At 41.1% G+C, this 20599-nt stretch overlaps 1 protein-coding gene across 2 annotated transcripts in view; it reads right to left on the reverse strand.

Annotated features, from left to right (window-relative positions):
• Window positions 1-20599, reverse strand: part of ASIP (agouti signaling protein) — an 85798-nt gene that overhangs the window by 57166 nt on the left and 8033 nt on the right. The window contains exon 3 of one of the 2 annotated variants that reach the window (XM_083746375.1): window positions 16051-16158. In XM_083746375.1, coding sequence (XP_083602501.1) covers window positions 16051-16079 — 29 coding nt within the window. In that variant the 5' untranslated portion in view covers window positions 16080-16158. Of the gene's footprint in view, window positions 1-11152; window positions 11295-16050; window positions 16159-20599 lie in introns of those variants that run through there. The other variant, XM_083746378.1, reaches the window with a different exon arrangement.

Here is a 20599-nt window from a genome sequence, read left to right on the forward strand (position 1 = left end):
CAGTATAAGGCAGTCAGCAGAAGAACATCTTTTCTTTAAAAGAAACCCCAGATGTATTCTCACAAGCTATACTTAGATTTGAAAAAAGGCATGTTTCATGAATGCATTCATTTTTTAAAAAGTCCTGGGATTGTAATTTCTCATTTCTAATTGCACAGGCTCAGAACCAGTTTGCGCTGCAGAAATATCTCCAATCGATGTTGCAAATTTGGATTAAATTCTGTAACTGACATGGCTCCCCTCTAAAAAATTCTAGGAATTGTGGTTTGGTGAGGAATTCTCAGAAATCCTGAGATCCCTTTCATCCAAACTGCAGTTCCCATAGCTCCTAGAAGAGGGAATGAGTGACAAACAAGTTTATTGGTGCATGTTGCAATCCTTTAAATACCAGGAAGTAAATCCCATTGAACTCAATCCGATTCACTGCTGAATAGACACAATGGGCTTGTTCTGTATGTCCCATTGGAGTCAAAGGAGCTGACTCAGTTCTAAGTAAGTATAGGCTTGCAGCATCAGGCTAAACTGAACAAAATATCTGGTTTCCACAAGGAAGAATACACCAATTCTGCAAGTTTGGGCAGCAGCCAAAATTAGTTAATGGAATAGTTTTTAGCAATTTAAAGGGTTGAATATGTTAACCTTTTCCAGAAGTGAAGAATTGGTTGAGATGTTTCCCTCCATATATTTAATTCAGGCATCTTTTATTCTGTTACATATATGCTATAAGAGTGAGAGTTCAAAATTGGAGAACCAAAACAGATCATGCCCACAAAATATGAACACATGTTGTGTTACTATAATTACACATTGCTCAGTTTCATGGGAGATGCAATGTGGAAAATCATCAAAAGGCTTAGAATTGTTTAAGTCCAAGTTGGGTCCCCACATCAACCCCTTCCCTACATATTCCAGTTATTGAAAGTATGCAAACACATACAAAATCACAGAGAAATATCTCAAAGAAAATCCAATTGTAAGTGCAATAAAAATATTGTGTATCTGGATGACATAATTTCATGGGGAAAGCGCAAAATGTTTATGGAATAAATATGACTGAAAGAATTAAAGGGATCAAAAACTGCTAACAGTCACCAACAATTGAACCACATAATAGTTTTCAGGAATTATTAATGGATGGTTATTTCTAGGTTTTAATATGTGCAGTATTAATATAAAGTAGTTCAGGCAAACATTATAGCTGCAGTAAAACAAAACAAAACAAATCCTTGGTTTGTATGTAATAGGTTAACTGCTGGCCTACTTGCATAGACCTGTATGGATATAGGCTGTATGTGCATTCTGTGAACCTGATCGTAGGAGTTTGGATGCACTAGAATTACCAGACAGGCGGGCTGACCTGGAGTCTCCAGGTTTGCCTAACCCCACACCCCAGGTGGTAGGTGAAGGGCTTGAATCTCCAGGTGGACGAAAGTGGCAACAACAACAACAACAATTAATCAAGAAGACTACATGCAGCTTGGAAGCTTCAGGCCAGCAGGAGCTGGCTGAAAAATATTGCATATACTTGCAGGGGAAGGGGACTGCCCTTTCCTCCCCTCCCCGTCCCAATTAACCCCCATCTCTGCAAATGATTGTGTAGATGCTCTGGGGTGTGTATGTCTGCCCTTCTCTACTGTCCCAATTAGCCTCTGTCTCCAGGCCTCAGTGGTGGGAAGGAGAACAGAGGACGAGAAAGGACTGGGCTGTGCTCAAGAGTCCAGGTTATGACTACGCATGTACACCTGGCACAAGGTGTGGGGCTGCAGAGGTGAGCAGAGCGCAGCAAGAGCAGGAGCTAAGTCCTGCTGCTTCTGCCACCCACAGCAACTCATGGATGGCCCTTTGTTTTTCCTGAGCGAGTTTGAGGAGGTGAGGCTGAATACCGACTGAGGAAGTCTAGTGCTGAAAAGCTGGAGTGGAGGAGGAGGCATTTATTATTTTCATTTGAAGTGGAGTAGAGACTAGATAGATCATTTCAGGGAGAAGTAGGTGGGGTGAGGGCTGTCTTGGAGACAGAGGAACAGAAAAAGCTGCCAAGATCCCAATCTCATCCTAGTGTGTTTGCCTCATTCCAGTGTGTTCCCTCCCCTTTTTCCACCTCAAGGGCAGCCCCTCCCAATAATCCACTTGGGAACCCTAGCAGTGTGCACAAGACATCAATTTGGATATGGGAAAGAATGGAGTGATGGAAGGGGAGGTGTTTAAGAAAAATGGCACTTTGCTTTCCAAGCTAAAATCTGAATTGATATATTGATTGACAGAAGCTATATTGATTCACAGCTACATTCATTCATAAAATGGGCATGTGCTAATGATAACCTAGTAGTCTCCTCCACTCCCACATGTCTGAAACACAGAGTTTGTGGAATATATTGTGCCTGTGTATAAAGCAGATGTTTGGAAAGTGCTGTTCTTGGTGTGAAAACAGGTCCTTGCAATTTCCCCATCAAATCCCATGTTTTAAACACAAAGCTTGGAGGAATGAAGTGTGTGTATTTCTGCATCTTTCTGTTTAAAGCAAAGACTGGGAAGGTTAATTTGTGCCTTCCTCACTTGTGCCAGGTAGCCTTATATGCCAGACAGGTAGACCTGCACATTTGTATGCCAACACCAATGTTAAATGTTCCTATGAGCTCTTAAATGCACCCCCCACAACAAGCAATAATGTCTTGTGGTATCTTAAAGAGTAACTAATTGTATAACTGTATGATAGCATAAGCATTGCTGAAGGGCGGGGCGGGGGCAGCTGTAGATAGTGAGGTTAGAAGGAAATTAAGTGCATACCGTACTGACTGGCAATTGTGTCATTTACACTGGCTGTTCACAAGAGCAGTTCACAGCAAGCACAGGAGCAACGCCTTTAGCTATGGTTTCTATCTTAATTTCCAACCAGTGGCATATTTGTTCATTTGTTAGACTTTGTTTTTTTACTTGAATGACATGCTCTCGGCAACTGTGGTTAATGCTTGGTGTGCCATGCTTAATTACATCACTGGGGGCCACCCCTAGGTCTCATGTTTGGGCCCTGGGATCCTCCTGATCTACAATGCACAACTATACAGGTCTACATTCATAGGCTTTCCCTTGCAGGCATCCATGCCTAATGCATGAATGTCAGTCAACGAACTGCAATAAAGACATATGCTGCTGCCATTAGCTGATGGGATTGAGCAGCCCAGGAACTTCACACTTAACTCCTTCCAAAACTGACATAATTTCTTTTTAGTTTTATCACTCTGTCGCAGACAGAAATCAGGACCAGAGCTTCTTAGTAAAGTAGGAGCTGCCACATGGTCTGAAGGTTTCAGTGCCATTAACCAAAAGCACCTCCATCTTAGAGATGTCAGATTTCTGGACATTTTGAGGCTGTAGGGAATAAACATTTTTTCCTCTCCCCTCCCTGGTAAAAAGGAAGTTTTTGGGGAAATTGAGATGTATGCAATACACAAACAACAAATGTCCTGTATATGGGTCTCATTAAGATGCCATCCCTGACTAAGTGCAGGGACATACCTTGATTCTGGCTATTTTATATGTCAGAGTTATTATTCTTGAATGCTGTAGGCCTTCTTAGATAGAAAATTGTGATTTTAAAAACCATTTTGTATTATAAAAGAGAATTCCCCCCACCCCCAATCAGATTTTCTATTGGAAACATGTGGGGAGGGGGAGTCTTTAAAAATGAAGAAAATTTATAATGCATTTAAAACGCTGTTTTTTTTACTAATGTAGCTGAGTCCCTGATCTCTACTCCTTCTAGAAAGCCTTTGAACAAACTGGGCTTACCAGCTGGTGCTTTAAATTTCGGGCATCACACGGTGACATCTAGAACAGAAGATGACTTCTAGAAGCATTGGCTTCTGTAGCTGCCCACGCGCCACCTCTTCACCAATGTATTTGTTTGTGGCCCTTTTACATATTCAAGCATTGTAAACTGAACACATAAGAGGCAGCAGCAGTGCTTGTTTTCTGGCAGTATGTGACATTACAGAGTACCACCACCTTTTTTGGGGGGGGGGGAGAAGGCGGGAGGGCTCTTTGATCCCATCAAAGCATCACACCTTCTTTCCTTAAGCTGGGCTTGGGGAGGGAGGCGCAAGCCTGTGTCCCAGCAGAATGTTGGACAGTTTGACCCTGTGGTACACAGTCAGGTACTGAGAGTACAGGAAAAGGTATGGTGTTGTAGCAAGTCAATTAATTATCATACATTATGCAGTAATGATATACCAATATCTCAATGAAGTTCCAGTAAAACATGTAATTGTTTTTCCTGGCCCCAAGGAATTTTTGTGTCCAGGGCAACTGCCCAGAGTACTGGGACCTTTCCCCCCCTATAAACAAAGCACTGGGCAGTAGGATGGCAGTGGCGGGCCCCACCATGTGCACATCCATTTTTAGGCTAGTATAGGGGCTGTTGTTACACAACCGAGAGCCCTGAAAAAGCAGGCCAAACTTTTTATCCACATTTTGTAATGCCCCTCTTTAGTTGTTTGTCTTCTACAGTAAAAAGCCTCCGAACTTTAGTTCAGTATTCACCAACTTGGTGCTGGCTGGGAATGATGGGAGGTGTATCTCAACAACATCTGGAGGGCACCAGGTTGGCAAAGCCTGACTTAGCCTTTCCTTGTATGGAAATTGCTCTGACCACTTAATCATTCTGACGGTTCTTTTCTGCACCTATTCCAACTTTTCTTTTTTTGTAGATGGAGCAACCAGAACTGTATTCACATTATTCCAAATGCAGCTGAACCATAGACCATAAAGGGATCACAATACTACAGTATTTAATTTTTGCTCTATTTCCTAATAATCCCCCAAATGGAAATTTCCCTTTTCACTGCTGTCCTGCCACACACAGAGCTGTTCTTCCCACCAAGCTATTCTCTTTCCTGTTTAGTCACTGCCGAATTAGGCAACATCAGTGTCAATGTGAAGTGAGGAATTTTTACCCTCATCTGTTTCATTAACATTGAATCTGATTTACCATTTTGTTTTTTTCCTGCTTTGTTTTGTTTATTTTTGTTTTCTGGTTTGAAGAGGTTCTTTTTCTTTACCGTGAATAATTTGGAAGTATAATTTAGAAACTTAGCCACCTCACAGCACATCTGTTACTATAGATCACTTTTGAATACATCAAATAGCACCAGTCCCAATACGGATGTTTCTGGGACCCTGCTGTATCCTCCACTGCAAAGATGGTATAATTATTACCATCATCCACTTCCTGTTCTTTAACTAGTTACTGATCCATAAAAAGACCACTTCTTACCCAATGACTGTTAAGTTGAGCCTTTGTTGAAGTAAAAAGCCTTTTTAGAAATGAAAGTATATAATGGTCTTGTTCCCACGACATGCGTTAACAAACCTTGGCTGCAGTTTGTGGTTAGTGTTGGTTATTGTCCAGACTCGGCCCCATAGATAGTGGATGATTTTGCAAGTTGCCCCCCCCCCCAGCTGGGGCAGAAATACAGCAAAAACGTGAATCACAAAGATATAGCTCAAAGCTAGAACATAAGTGGGACGTGGGTGGCGCTGTGGGTTAAACCACAGAGCCTAGGACTTGCTGATCAGAAGGTCGGCAGTTCAAATCCCCATGACGGGGTGAGCTCCCGTTGCTTGGTCCCTGCTCCTGCCAACCAGCAGTTTGAAAGCACGTCAAAGTGCAAGTACATAAATAGGTACCGCTCCGGCAGGAAGGTAAACAGCGTTTCTGTGCGCTGCTCTGGTTCACCAGAAGCGGCTTAGTCATGCTGGCCACATGACCCGGAAGCTGTACGCCGGCTCCCTCGGCCAATAAAGTGAGATGAGTGCCACAACCCCAGAGTCGGTCACGACTGGGCCTAACGGTCAGGGGTCCCTTTACCTTTAGAACATAAGTTGCTAATGGTCAGGGGTCCCTTTACTTTTAGAACATAAGTTGCTACATGGTGCAAATGGCTACATGTAACACAGGTTCCCAACATGCATACTAACACAATGTAACAGATCCAGTAAGAAACCACACTGAATCAGCAAAATTGCCAGTGCTTATTGCACATGTTTAAACGAGGTCATGATGTACATGATTGGTGAAAATTGAAATGCTTTGTTTGAAACTTTATAAATACCACTGCCTGAACCACTGGGCGTGGTTGCAGTTTTGCAGAACAATCCTGCTGTAACCTATTGCCTTTGCAATAAACGTTGGACTCCTAACTCCTCACGTTTCTGAGTTTTTATTGGCATAAACTCAGGAGATAAGCCATTTTTGGCTTACAACAGTAGGACTGGATCCACTTAATACAATACCAGTATACCAATCCCATGACCCAGTTCAGGAGGGACCTACATCCATTACACTCATATCTTCCTTGTGGGCTTCCTTTGGGCATCTGGTTGGCTTTTGAGGGAACAGAATGTTGGACCGGATAGGCCTTTGATTTAACGGTACCCAGCAGGGCTTTTCTTGCCTTCCAGTGAATGTGAAATTGTTAATGGATACAGTTTCAAAAGAACACAAGAGATTTATAGATACAGTTCTAAGCTTTTCTAGCAAAAAGTGAAATGGATCCTCAATGGGGAAAGCTGTAAATGTCAAGATTTTGAACTAGAAACAATTATTTATGATCACAGACCCCATGCGCTTGTATACTTAAATGGGGCTGGTGGGGTTTTTTTGGGGGGGGGGTTTAAAGCTTTCACAAATCTCCTTCAGTTATGAGTATATTGTGTTACAGAATTTTGGTAGGTGAGAAAACAAAATTGCTCTCCATCTGATATTTATTTAGCAATTACCAAAAAGCTAAATTCTCTCTAACATCACAGTTATGATTACATAGAAAGTCCAGGAGCACAGAACATATAAAGAGAAAAGAAACGTTCTTCCCAAATAATTCAGATCTTTGATTCTATAAATCAAATTTGCCACTGCTGAAAAACAGGAGAAAAAGCTGTATGCTCCTCTATAAAACATCAGTACTAATATTCTCAATTTCATCATACTTTCTTTTCCCTTGATGAAGCAGATCTGTTCTGAGAACATATATAGGGAGCTTCAAAAATGACATTAGTTTGTATGTTTGCATGACCTGGGCAATATTACAGGGGTGACGTCTCTGTGTCTTTGTTCAACTAAGGTCCAAGCTATAATGGACTCTCCAGGTGTTTGTTTGGTCTGGTTTTTAAAGCTATGGTGCAGGAACAAAATTTGATGGAAGCAGTACCATTGGGAAAGGGCTTACCAACTGATTATCCCATGCTATTTCCCTGATCTAAATCAAAGGACCTGTGCGGCAGCTAAATCTGGGTCCCTGTATTACCAAAGGCTAACGGCACAGGTTTTGTTTGGAGTAACAGTATAGGGGAAAGATTACCTCTTCATCTAGTGCATGGGTAGGCAGACTAAGGCCTGGGGGCCAGATCTGGCCCAATCGCTTTCTAAATCTGGCCCGCGGACGGTCCTGGAATCAGTGTGTTTTTACATGAGTAGAATGTGTCCTTTTATTTAAAATGCATCTCTGGGTTATTTGTGGGGCCAGCCTGGTGTTTTTACATGAGTCGAATGTGTGCTTTTATTTAAAATGCATCTCTGGGTTATTTGTGGGGCATAGGAATTCATTTATTATTATTTTTCAAAATATAGTCCGGCCCCCCCACAAGGTCTGAGGGACACTGGACCGGCCCCCTGCTGAAAATGTTTGCAGACCCCTGATCTAGTGCTACTGCTATGATCAAATTTATCCCCCTTTCCCTATAGCTGCTCTTGAGAAAACGTCTGGAGATATCATCAGGAACATCTATGACGTGTTCTTGAGTTGCATAAAAAGCTGCATTTTAACAATGCTATCCTTAAAAAAAGAAAAAGAACGAGAGTGTAGTTATTCTTAAAGAGTTCTATGCTACTCTGTGGGTTCCAAATACATTAGAAGCATGGGGCATAAGCAGTGATTTTTTCTTTAAAAAATGTTTAGGGGTACTCTCATTTTGACTCAAGAAAATCACCATTGACAGGAACACCATGACAGGAAATGAGGCCACCATTGGGGTAGCAATGGAATTGATGATTCACCGTGATAGAGAAGAAACTAAAAATTTTTAAATTTTAAGTTTCTTCTCATGTTAGAGTCACAAAATGTTTAGAGGTATGTGTACCCCTGTGTACCCCCAGAAAAAAAGCACTGGGCATAAGTTTTCTAAATGATAACATTGCAATATAAACAGAATATAAAAACAGCTATGGCTAATAGTTCCATGAAACACAATGTCAGAATTTCATCTGTGTTCCAGTAGAACATAATTTTCTTCTTCTACAAAAATTATTATTTTGTAAAATGCAGAGGAAACAAGAAAAAATAGCTTCCCACTCAAATAAAATTAACATATGGAAGAGTATGATGAACATTACATTAAAACCTATCTGAGAACCTTGTTTATCAATTACTGTGAATCCATTTGCCTTTTCAAAAAACAGTATGCAGTCTACAAAATAATTTTAGTTCCTTGATTCTTTCTCAGAATCACACATTCATTCTAACTTAAATAAAAATAGAAATAGTATTGCAACAAAAGCTTTGGCTTCTCTTTCAGTATCAGTACAACTGAAATAAATGGACTTGTTAAAGCATAACTAACTTAAATCCATTTATTTCAGTGGGTCTAATCTATGGTTTAGGCCGGATTAAGGGAAGACCACCCTAGGGTCTTAAATTACCATATGTAAACCTGGTGAAATTCTTTGGGCTTATAGCTGGCAGGCGGGGGTAGAACTAAAATTTCGCATAAGTTTTTTATTAACATAAATTATCATTATTTTTAAAATACTGAAATAATTTCGATCTGTGCCAGGCACACAATGTTTTGATTGCTCCATGTATTTTATTTTGTATGTGGGATTTAAAAAAAATTAGAAAATGCAGAAGTACAGGACAGTCATTTTGTTAATTTGAAAGAAAAGGCTTTGGTTTCTTTCTAATGCATTTTTATGAGAAATGTACAGTAGCATGTATATAAAAAGTTTTAAGATCTTGGAAAGATAAACACAAACACTCCTGTACAATTTAGGGCATGGTACTCACTTTTGTGTGGCATACTTCAACACAGAGGGAATATTAAAACAGTTTTATGCCTTCCTGTTGATTCTAGCAACTATATTTGAGTGTCACCAGAATCTGTAAACATGACTTTTAAATAGCATCATTTACACAAGAAGCTATGGACCACAGTACTTGTGTTCATTTGATGTTATTTATCATCATGTAAAACTATTTTAACCCTGAAATCCTATTCATACTTTCCTGACCACAAGCCCTATTGAACACAGTGGGACGGCTGGTTAAAAATGCACAGGGTTGTATTACACATTTGTTTTTATAAGTTTGTTCTTATTAATCTCCACATATAAAAATACAATTATAAATTAAAGGAACACCAGAATTTAACATACTGTAATGAAAATAAATGCAATTCGTTATAATATTTAAAATTAATTTGAAATGTACTTAATTCTTTTTTTTTACACCATATCAATTTAGGATCAAGTACTGATGTGTTAAAAGTTCAATAAGTAATAGCTACAGAACTAAAAGTTTGAAATTTACTAGTAATTGCCTTATTTGTTCTGTGCAAGCTTGAAAAGCATACTACCAGGTTGTTAGACCCATTGTCTCTCTGATCGGTTCTGAGCACTTTGTATGACAAGGAGAATTTTCAATATCTCAGAGATCATTATAGACTCATTCATAATAATCAGCATTTGAATGATATGTTTGCAAGTTCTATAATAATTTTATTGGGGGGGGGGAACAGATACAATTCTTTCTTGCTGGGTGCTATGAATTGAAATATGCCTACAAGGAGAATTTTTTTTATTTTCCATATGGTAAACATTTCCATTGTTCAGACATTGCTGATAAACCTATAACCTAGCACATTCTTTGTGGGAAATAATCAGTTTCAAAGCACATTTATGCCACACACTTCAATGAGCTATTTCTGAAAATCTTTAAACAAATTAAAAAACATGTGGTTTAAAAAAAAATCTACACGTACAACAATTTAATGCCTTATCTCCATGCTTTTTTATTGTAAGTTGAAATGTTATGCACCCTGAATTGTAAGTAAATTCAGTTGAAATCAATGAAAGTTTCTTCCAAGTAAATAAGTTTTAGAATCAAATTCATACAAAGATGCACATGATCGTATTAAAATTGTATATAGAAAGCCACTGGGTTACTCCTAAAACAAAGCATTTGAAAATACATTATAACTTAATTCATGCAAATTCAAACATGAATGAGAGAAAAAAAAATACAGCATTCATTTAAATTAGTATCAAAAGCATTGTTGGGATTAAAAAGAGGATCTGTTCCTCCCAAGTCAGCTATAGTGTATTCTTGTTCGGTAAATGTAATAACGGAGCCTGTTACAGAGGCACAGAACTAACGACAAATATATCAGGAGCAAATGTATGCATTTAAAAAGCTATCACAACAAGAAAAAAGCATAGTACAGTAGCCAAACCTCTCTAAGCCATTAAAGGTACTTGAAAGCATAATTAGGCACTTCGAAAATTCAAGCAACAGTGCTACAGAGCAGCATTTAATTTACTTTTGATGAGAGCCTTAGGGTGTCTTTGCAGAGCAGAGTATCCTAGAAGCAAAGAGACCTTCCCTCAACAGTCAGCAGATTCCTACAGACAGGCAGCCCCACAGCTTCATAGGGCTTTAGCATTGTCCACTCACTACCCTCCCCTCTAACTCTCACAAATTCAAACTGAAAACTGTCTGTGAACAGTAGGGTGGTCAGTCAGTCAGTCAACAACCATAATAGTATAAATACATCACTACTCAAAGGTGTTGGGAGTGTCATTCTTTGCAAGAAGTTTGACCCTGAAAGGGGGGGGGGGACTTACTAGTATGCTGCATGAGCATAACACTGAATTTTCACACGCACCTATTGCAGCCAGTTTGCAGTTCTTAGAAGAGTCTGACAAAGCACATTTGCAACTATAGAAGCAGAAACCCATAGGAAAGAGGTGCATTTGAAACCTCGAGAAGTAAAGCAGTACAAATCTGAGCGGGACAGAAAAAAGGCAGGGAGATGTTAGTAAAGGGTACATGAGAAAAACAGAATTTTATTTGTTATTCAGGGAAAAAAATGTGATTTTGGCTCCTACCTGAAAAGAATGTGCCTCTATTTATTCTACCTTGGGAAACAAAAAGTTCCAGATTCTCTCTAGTTATCTGGATTAGCTTTCCCCTTTAAGAAGTTATAGGTTCATAGCAAGAGGGGAATTTTTTTTGGCACAAATGCCTATTGAAAAGGGGGGGAGACGGGGGAGGAGGGAGGAGGGAAAGGGCGCATGTTGGGGGGGGGGGAAATCAAGCCCAGTACAGTAAATGAGTAGAATCAAAATACTGCCTGCACATTGAATCCATCAGGCTTCTCTGACACTCCCCTAGAGTCTAATTCATCTGAGAGGAGAGGGGATGCCAGCAGAAGATAATCTCAGTTTCTTTCTCTGTCGCAGGGCAGATCAAAACTCCATCTACTCAAGGAATATGGCATAGTTTATCGTCTCTTTCCTGCTTCTAATTTGCAGTGAATTTCACAGGGCTTCCTGATTCATTTCCGGCCCCTTGTAAATCAATGTACAGACTTGGCTGTTTGCACAAGAAATTCACTGTTTAGATTTAGGCCAACGAACCATTTTCTGCCTTTAGATTGTCATACATGACTTTCTGGCATATAGGACTTTTCAGCGACTTTGCTTTTCAGCAGAATTAGAAAAGATACAGGAAGACAAAATGCCTAGCAAACAGAGTCTTACAAAATCTGTGGCGTGGAGGACCCTTCAGTAAGGATCAATCGTTTGGATGTATTAATTTATTTAAATGCATATTTGTTTAAAATTGCTCATTAATAAAAACTGAGGGATAAAACAAAGCTGGACTGCATAGTACTCGTAAATAATAAGACGTTTAAAATAACCTTCTCCAACTTTTGCTAGGCTATTAAAGAAAGACCTGAAGCAAGACAGGAAGGAGAAATTCAAGCCAGGGGGCACATGCAATCAGCTTCTGAAGCACCCATTAGCTATTATTAATTAATTCATTAAATTTATTTATTAATTTTATTTCATAAAATTTATACCCACTTGGTTGTAAAACCCCCCCCCCCAAACAAACCTCAAAGTGCTTTACAAAAAGATAAAACAAAATCAAGCCCAATCAAAACCAAAATACAATACTTTAAAACATATAGTGAAAGCACCTGCTTGATATCAATAGGCAGTCAAGTGACCACAAGTGGGGCAAAGTGATATTGTAGGTAAACTGGTCTCAAGTTATTATGGGTTTTGTATGCTAATTGCAACGCCTTGAAATTGGCAGGTAGCGGATGGGCAACTAGTGCAGCTCTCTGAGCACAGGTGTTACATGCAGACATTGGTGTCACTCCTGTTGTGCAATCGTCCTGCAGCATTATTTGGCCAAGAGGACTCTGCTCCACATTTTCTACCATTTATTTGCTTTAGACCTTTAAAATTTGCATTTCTTTATACGCTGACTTTTGCCTCTGTCTCTGCCTACCACTGAGACGTGGGAATGTGTCCCTTGGGCTGAAGAAAGTTTCTCACTACTGTCCTAATGGAAAGTTTTGTGTTTTGGTTTGGGTTCCTCCCCAATTGGGATGCGGGTGGTGCTGCGATAGGGTGAGCTCCCGTTGCTCGGTCCCTGCTCCTGCCAACCTAGCAGTTTGAAAGCATGTCAAAGTGCAAGTGGATAAATAGGTACCGCTCCGGCGGGAAGGTAAATGGCGTTTCTGTGCGCTGCTCTGGTTCGCCAGAAGCGGCTTAGTGGTGACATGACCCGGAAGCTGTACGCCGGCTCCCTCGGCCAATAAAGCGAGATGAGCGCTACAACCCCAGAGTCGGTCATGACTGGACCTAATGGTCAGGGCTCCCTTTACCTTTAACCCCCCCCCCAATATTTAGCTCTCTAAAGCTTTCCTTCTTCTTCTTCTTTTTAAATTAGCTAGTGAACCTTAATTAATTAATTTTTTTGTAGTGGGAACACAACAGAAGACACTTAAAAATAGTATCGCTTGACTGCCCTGAGGCAGTCACTATCAGTGTTACTTGTCTCTGTTAATTCTTGCTAATGATGGAATCCAGTGCACAGTGAATCATGCCTTTACCCAATGGATGGACTGTGGTAGAGATGGATTTAGGGCAATGTGACCAGTTCTGCTGCACTGGGCACTGGACCTGGGGGGCACTGCAGGACGTTGCTTCCATAGTAAAATGGAAGCCATTTATACTCCTAATAGCATTTCAAAGGACTTGGACTTTGTGGGGAGTTTGACATTTGGAAAACATCACACTCTCCTGATCTTTGTCATAATACAGAGTTGACAGGAAACAATTGCAAACACTTTCTAGACTTTCAACATTGACTCTTTTTTTCTTTTTTTTTTTGGTCCGTGTCATCTGGATCCACTGAATATGTAATTCTAGTAATTATTAAATTTTGGAAATGCTTAAATCCACATAACAGATTGTGTGGGGCAGTGAGAGGGATAGAAAGTGGAAGCGGTCACAGTATTGGGGAGTTTGTGGTTTAAGGGGGGGAGTGGCTAAAGGGAGACAAGATGGATTTAATTATGCATGGTATGGGGGAAAGTCCTCCCCCCTCGTAAACATTAGAACACAAAGCCCACTGGCTCATGGCTACTAGCCATAATGGTTGTGCTTGTGCTCATGTCCTCCTTGAGGAGAAAGGTCAGGATGACTGCCTCAAGGAAATCTAAAAAATGTAGTATAAACACTGACAAATGGGAAATTGTGTCCTCCCTAAAAGAGGGCACATGTTATGGTGAGACCTGGAGACCGACCTCCTGTGTTGTGGATGGGTGAGATTGGACAGCCACAACACCCAATTGGTAGGTCTCTCGTTGTTGGGTGCAATCTGGCCAATGGGGCGCAGTTCAAATGGATCGAGGGACCTATATATATACTCTTAAACACCTCTTAGCTGCCTCAAAAGGTAACTGCATAAAAAAGAACCCGATCGATAAGAATTTCACTAAAACTTCCCATCCCCTTTGATAATGTTCAAATACATTTTTCCATTAGTGAATGGAGAATGGTAGAAAAAATGCAGCTTGTGGGGGGCATAGCACTATGAATTTAATAATCTTTCATGGTCAAGAAAGCTCTCTTCATTGAAATCTGGTGTTATGCAATAACTTTTACTGTGTACTGGCTTGGTAATGATTTTACTCATCCATATAAGCCAGGCAAAGGGAACCTTTGGCCCTCCAGATGCTTCTGGACTTCATCAGCCCCACCCAGCATGGCCAATAGTGAGGAATGATGGGAGCTGTATTCTGGCCATAACTGGAGGGTCAGAGGTTCCCCACCCCGATGCAACCAATCATGTTGAGGTTAAATGTCAACTCTTTCCACTTGGCCATTGCCTAGCATTTTGAATTAGGACTGGTTATAATACTGTCGTGTCCTTCCTAATTAAGAACTTACGTTGGGCATGTTTACTAAGGATACCCCAACACACTTGGGAGCCTAGCCAAAGTCTTTGGTTATTGCAGTTGGGTTAGGAAACCTGCTGGGTCAAATTGTTACAGTTGAACTTAACAAGGGAAATTGGGAAATACTGTTATCACTTTTAAGGATATGAAACCCTTGTTAATCGTGAGAAGTGTTGTTTTCTCCTTCCTTCTGTTCATGCCAAACCCACTAATGACAGAGTACAGCGAACACTTAAAACACAAATAAACAGCTTGTTCTAGTTTTAGGGGAAATGGCTTTCTGTCTTTGCAACCTAAAATTGTCCCACAGCTTTTTTTCTGCATTAACTTCCATAAAAAACAATTAGATATTAATACTCCTTTGTAAATGTTTGAACTGTTCCAAGGGTTTTAAAAACATTTTGGGTGGTTCTTCTGGATGGGATTTAGATAGACAATTGAGACCATAAAATGTATTGCAGTTTCTCCACCATTAATACAGGATGTCTCTTGGTGGTGTTGGAAAGTAAATGCTGCTTAGGACACATAATGATGTCTGTTGTAGTGAGGATGTTAATAATTGCAAACAGGCAGCACTTGAAAGGGATTTCATGGGTAAACTAGTTGAGTGATTCTGAAATTCTGGTGTGTAGTGGCTATTTGCAGGTAGAAGGAAGAACCGTGATATCCAAATTTCATTTAAACAGGCCAGAGCTTTCTTTAAGAGCTAATAACAAAGGACCAGGCCAATGGGGTCTCTGCAGTTGTTAAACAAGATAACAAAATCAGTATGTCCCATTAAATTGAATCATTGCAAGGCATGCATAAGGTGCCCTGGGGCACAGTTTAACAGACTGGAAGCATAAATGGCTCACAGCATACTTAGAAGCGGGGTGACTTAAGCAAAAACACGTGAGATTTGAAGTAGCCATTTACATGCCAAAAATTATATTAAGAAATAAAATGAAAGAGCCTCATGAACATTTGGGGTATGCTATCTGAATTCCTGTGAGCAGGATGAATATTGTTATAGATTAAACCCTAGAAATTAATAAATGGTAGGATTTTGATTATTTGGGATGTGAAGGGAGAACTACAAGCTGCAGAAAGATTCCTAAGCTAACCTTTGCAAAACAACCTGGCCAAGCTAGGGCTATTAAGAAATGATACAGGGCCATTGGGGACCATTGGCAATACTGGGATCCATCTTGGGCAGGCTGGCTGGGAGAGATGCCTTGGACTCCAGGGCTCCACTGCTGTGGGGGACAAGTCCCTCTTGAAATGGCCACGCAGAGTGAAGGTGTAAATAGGTGATTAAACCATATTTATTAAAGCTATGACAGTGTTCACTGTGTCTCATTTCTCCAAAGGAACACAGACCCTGGACTCCCAGTGGGAGTGACACCTGACTTTTGTAACAATACTAAGTGCGGAACCATTTTTAGGGAGTGAAAGAAGACAAAAAGCACCATAAATGCAGGCATGTGAAGGATTGGGATAAGAAAGAGTGAAATTACTGTTTGCAAGCAGAGAAGAAACATAGTTTACCTTGGGTATAAACAAAGGGTCAGTCCCATTTAATACCTTGTCTGAATGAAACACACATAACTGAGCACACAGCTGTAGGAATGAGCTGGCCAAAGGTTCAAATGCAGCCTTGTGAAAGAGTAGAACACATAGTTTATGCTGTAAGGTAGGAATTGGTATAAAACCTAACACAATATGATGATGATTGTGAATAATAATAATAATAATAATAATTTTTTTCTACTTCAGCAGTAGAACCTCATGTGAGATAGACCTACATGTGCTACTACATATGCAGTTAGAGGAATCCCTCCTAGAGAACAATTTGGCCTTGACACTCAAGAAGCAACCCAGAGCCATTCAGCTGGGCCAGCTGGAAATGCACAACTGAGCTCTGCAATAGCAGAACTTCCTGGATTGGGCCCTTCAGGTCCTGTGGAGAAAGAGTCAGCTTTCAGCAGAGAAACTATTTGATGTTAGTCTAGCATCTTCAGGAAGAAAGCAGGAAACTCTTTGGGTGGAGGAATACTCCAATGTCCCTGCCCAGGATGTTCATATCCTTGTCTGCTGTGAGGAGACAACCCTGGAACTCATGAGAATTCTTCACCAAACACCTCACCCCTTAAGTTTCTGAAGGGTAGGGGAAACTGACAGATAACCTCAAGGTTGACAAAGGCTTGAGGAAACCTCCTGTCTCTCAGCACAGAGGGGAAACACTGGACACCAAGATAGCCACAACCCACCATACCATATGAGCCTTCTGCATTGACTACACCACACAAGTCCATAGCCTCACTCCTTCACCTAAATCCCTGGCATTTAGGGGCTGGAAAACAAAGAGGAAGGAGATATTGTGCCATCTGTTGTGGGCCTTGACTGTATTCATCACAGTTGAGTGAATTACACAATCTCCAAAACCTTGATTAGCACCCTTTGCTGCAGCTGACAAACTCTGGGAAAAGGCCATAATATCAACCATCAAGACAGAAACAAAAGAAAACAGAGACCAACTTCACCACACTGGAAACATCCACTCAGCCTGCCAAGCTTTACAATACGTTCGTGGGGAAAGCACTGCAGGAGGTTTGTGGGAAGAGAAGGAAAAACTTCAGCACTTGTGGCCAGATATTGGGCTGAGGACCCAGGCCGAACCACAGTGAACTGAAAAGTCTACCACAGAAGACTTTGCGTTATGGACTCTTCTGGCACCACATCTGTCCCTGTTGCTTCTGTGGTTCTTGGAACTCCATTTTTCCTTCCACTTATTTCATCTTTGGGCAGAAGTCCCAGCCATGAGAGGCTGCAGAGCAGTACTGAGGGAGACCCTTAACCCTGTGGGTAGGAACCATCTGAGGATCAACTACAGAAAACAAGAACTCATCATTTCACAGCCCAAGAAGGTTGATTCTGTAGCATCATAAATACCACTATGGGCATTAGACACATCTCCTTCTTGAGGCAAGTACAGTGGTACCTCGGGTTACAAACACCTCAGGTTACATACTCCACTAACCCGGAAGTAGTACCTCGGGTTAAGAACTTTACCTCAGGATGAGAACAGAAATCGTGCGGCGGCAGTGGGAGGCCCCATTAGCTAAAGTGGTACCTCAAGTTAAGAACGGTTTCAGGTTAAGAACAGACCCCTGGAATGAATTAAGTTGTAACCAGAGGTACCACTGTAATTGTGGGAGACTGAGGAAGTGTCCAGGGACGCCAATGAGGCAAGATGCAGCAGTCCTGCAGATTAAGCAAAAGTGTGGGGAAACTGCTGAGGTGCATGTGCTGTTAGCCATGGCACTGCTGAACCTCAATAAAACGTGCAGTCTGGACAAAGCAGGCAGGCATGTCATTGCCAAAGGCTGTGAAGTTCAAACAATGAAGATGGAAAGGAGGGAGCCTGGAAGATGCATTCCTGCAAGGATGGGTGTATGCAAGATAACATGGTGCTATGGGGCTGTTGGGTCCAGCATTGCTGATTCATTTGCAAGGGCACAAATCAGTGATCCTACTCTGTTCAAAGATGCCTTCAAGTCACCAGTGGTGGATTTCCTTGCACCCAGTTGGACAGATCTAAACACTTTCCCCTCCCCAACCAGCAACCAGTAACAGTGGGGATGAAAAAACAAGCAGGGAGGCACAAGCAGCCAGTGTAGGTGGGGGTGGGGGATGGAGGAAAAATGCTAAGAACCCTGATAAAGGAGATAAACACTCAAAGGAGCCCAAATGACAGAAGCAAAATTGGGAGAGGAAGGGGGAAATCATCAAACTCAGAAACCGACACGAATCAAACATTAAAATGCCTATAGATAAGGGTTTTTTTTTCAGAGAAAAAGGATCCAGCTGCTATTGACAGTAGACAAGTGGGCCAGGAGAGAGAGGAATGACTTCTCCCCATGGAGAGGAGGCAGAAGGCTTCTGATGGCCCTGCCTGATCTTTCCAATAGGAGTTATCTATTTTTGTGTTTCTAGACCAACAATTTAAAAACACATTACCATATTCTGTGACCAGAGACTTCTACCTGTGTTTTTATTGCTGCTGCATGGAAAAGACACATGAATCTCACCTTTGGAAGTTTGTATGTAAAATCCATTTTAAACTTATCAAACTGTATGGTCTGTTCATTTAGATGAGAGTAGAAAGGGGAAGCACTGTAAGCAACTTGGGATGGTATCTTTAAAAGGTTCAACAGCCTACATTCTGACACTTTACTTCACTGCTGGGGCTCTTTCTTACTGGAGAGTGTGCTTGCTTCTGTGTTTCAATCTAGGGATCCAGTGAACTCTTTTAAACCAAATTCATTTATTTATATAATAATTCCTAATAGATCCATCTAGCTCAGTCCTGTCTACACCAACTGGCAGCAGCTCTCCCAGGCTTCAGGCAGGGAGCATTCCCAGTCCAACCTGGAGATGCTAGGGATTGGACCTTGGACCTTTCACATGCAAAGCAGATTCTCTGCCACTGAGTTAAGGCTCTTCCATGTGAAAATGACATCATCTGCCAGAGTGCAAGGGCAACTTTGACAGCCTCTCCTTGCTCTGGCAAGTAAATGGGATGATAAATAGGCTTTCCGTTTTTTTCCTATTGTTTGACAGATTAGCAGAAAGGAAGTCAGACAATGAGAAAAATAAGCAGGGGTTGGGTAGTTATTTCTGTTATCTTCATACCAGCATTCAAATGGAAACATTTCTTTGAAACCTTGTATGCATTTCTAATTGAAGGTTGCATTTCAGCTGGCTGAAGATCTTTTGTTAAAGCTGAATGAATTTTGCAATTTGAATCAATGCAATCAGAAGTAAGCACGGAGCTTACCCCAAGAAACTATGTATAGGATTGTGGTCCTGCTGATTATAATAAGCTGGAGTGTTATGCTGCATACTGCTGCTCTGTGTGTAGTAATGGATTGGGTACAGCTGCCTGCAGTTTTGGACTTACATTTCAACATGGCCTTGGGGGCTGTCAGGATGTGCTCCTGCTGTTTAAAATTTACCACTGATAATTTATCTCTTTTTCTTATTCTGGGTATAATTTGAACAGCAAAGACAGAGTGTCTCTTTGTGCAATTCTAGCAAACACCATAGTGTTCTTCTTTTGAATCTGTGAAACTATGCCAAGGATAAAACAGACATATTGCTATTAACTTTGACTTGGATTTAAAAAGAAAGGGGGGGGACTGGGGGAAGGGCTGTAGCTCAACGGTATCAGCTTTGCATCCCAAAGGTGTTTAGGTTCGTGTCCTGGCATCTCTAGGTAGGGCTGGGGAAAACCCGTTTTCAGTAAAATTACACAATACTGAACTAGATGAACTATTGGGCTGACTCAGTTTAAGGGAGCTTCTTATGCTGCTTTGAATGATAGGTCTAGGAATAAACACCTTAAGGCACTACAAGAAAGCATCCACTCTTGACCCTCCCCTGCTCACACTTTTCTTCCCCACAGTTAGACAGATTATCTCATAGAATCATAGAGTTGGAAGGGACCCCTGAGGATCATCTAGCCCAACTCTCTGCAATGCAGGAATATACAGCTGTCCCTTATGGGAATTGAACCTTCAACCTTGGCATTGTCAGCACCACACTCTAAACAACTGAGCTACCCAGTCATTCTCAGCTGTTTTTTCTCCTGATGACAGCTGCTTCTGACCATGGACCCTTACCGGGATTTTTAAAAAGCTGGGTGAAATGTACAGGGCTGTATCCAAAGTAGCATTAAGTAACACAGCCTGTCAGTGAAGGATTTCCATTTGTGCAATTGGACCTCCCCCCCCCACCTGCTCCCCTGAGCACCCCTAAATCTGTTCTAGGGGTTTCCTAGATTTGGAGGGATGTGTAGGAGGGAGGAGACTGGGGCAAAGTCCTGTTGCACAAATGGAATATTTGGCTCCTCTGCCCCACTAATGCTGCAGTTTAAATTTCTTAACTCCCAGTTTACAGGGAGTTTTTCCAAGGTGTCCCCCCCCCCTTTTTGTTATCTCTTCTCACACACATAGTTTTCTATTAAGGCTGATTTCATGGGGAAACACCCTGCTGTGAATCAAATGCCAAGCTGACATTTATTTCAAAAAAGAGA

This window comes from Podarcis gaigeae, assembly GCF_964106915.1.
Source record: "Podarcis gaigeae genome assembly, chromosome: 6".
Taxonomy (NCBI): Eukaryota; Metazoa; Chordata; class Lepidosauria; order Squamata; family Lacertidae; genus Podarcis; species Podarcis gaigeae.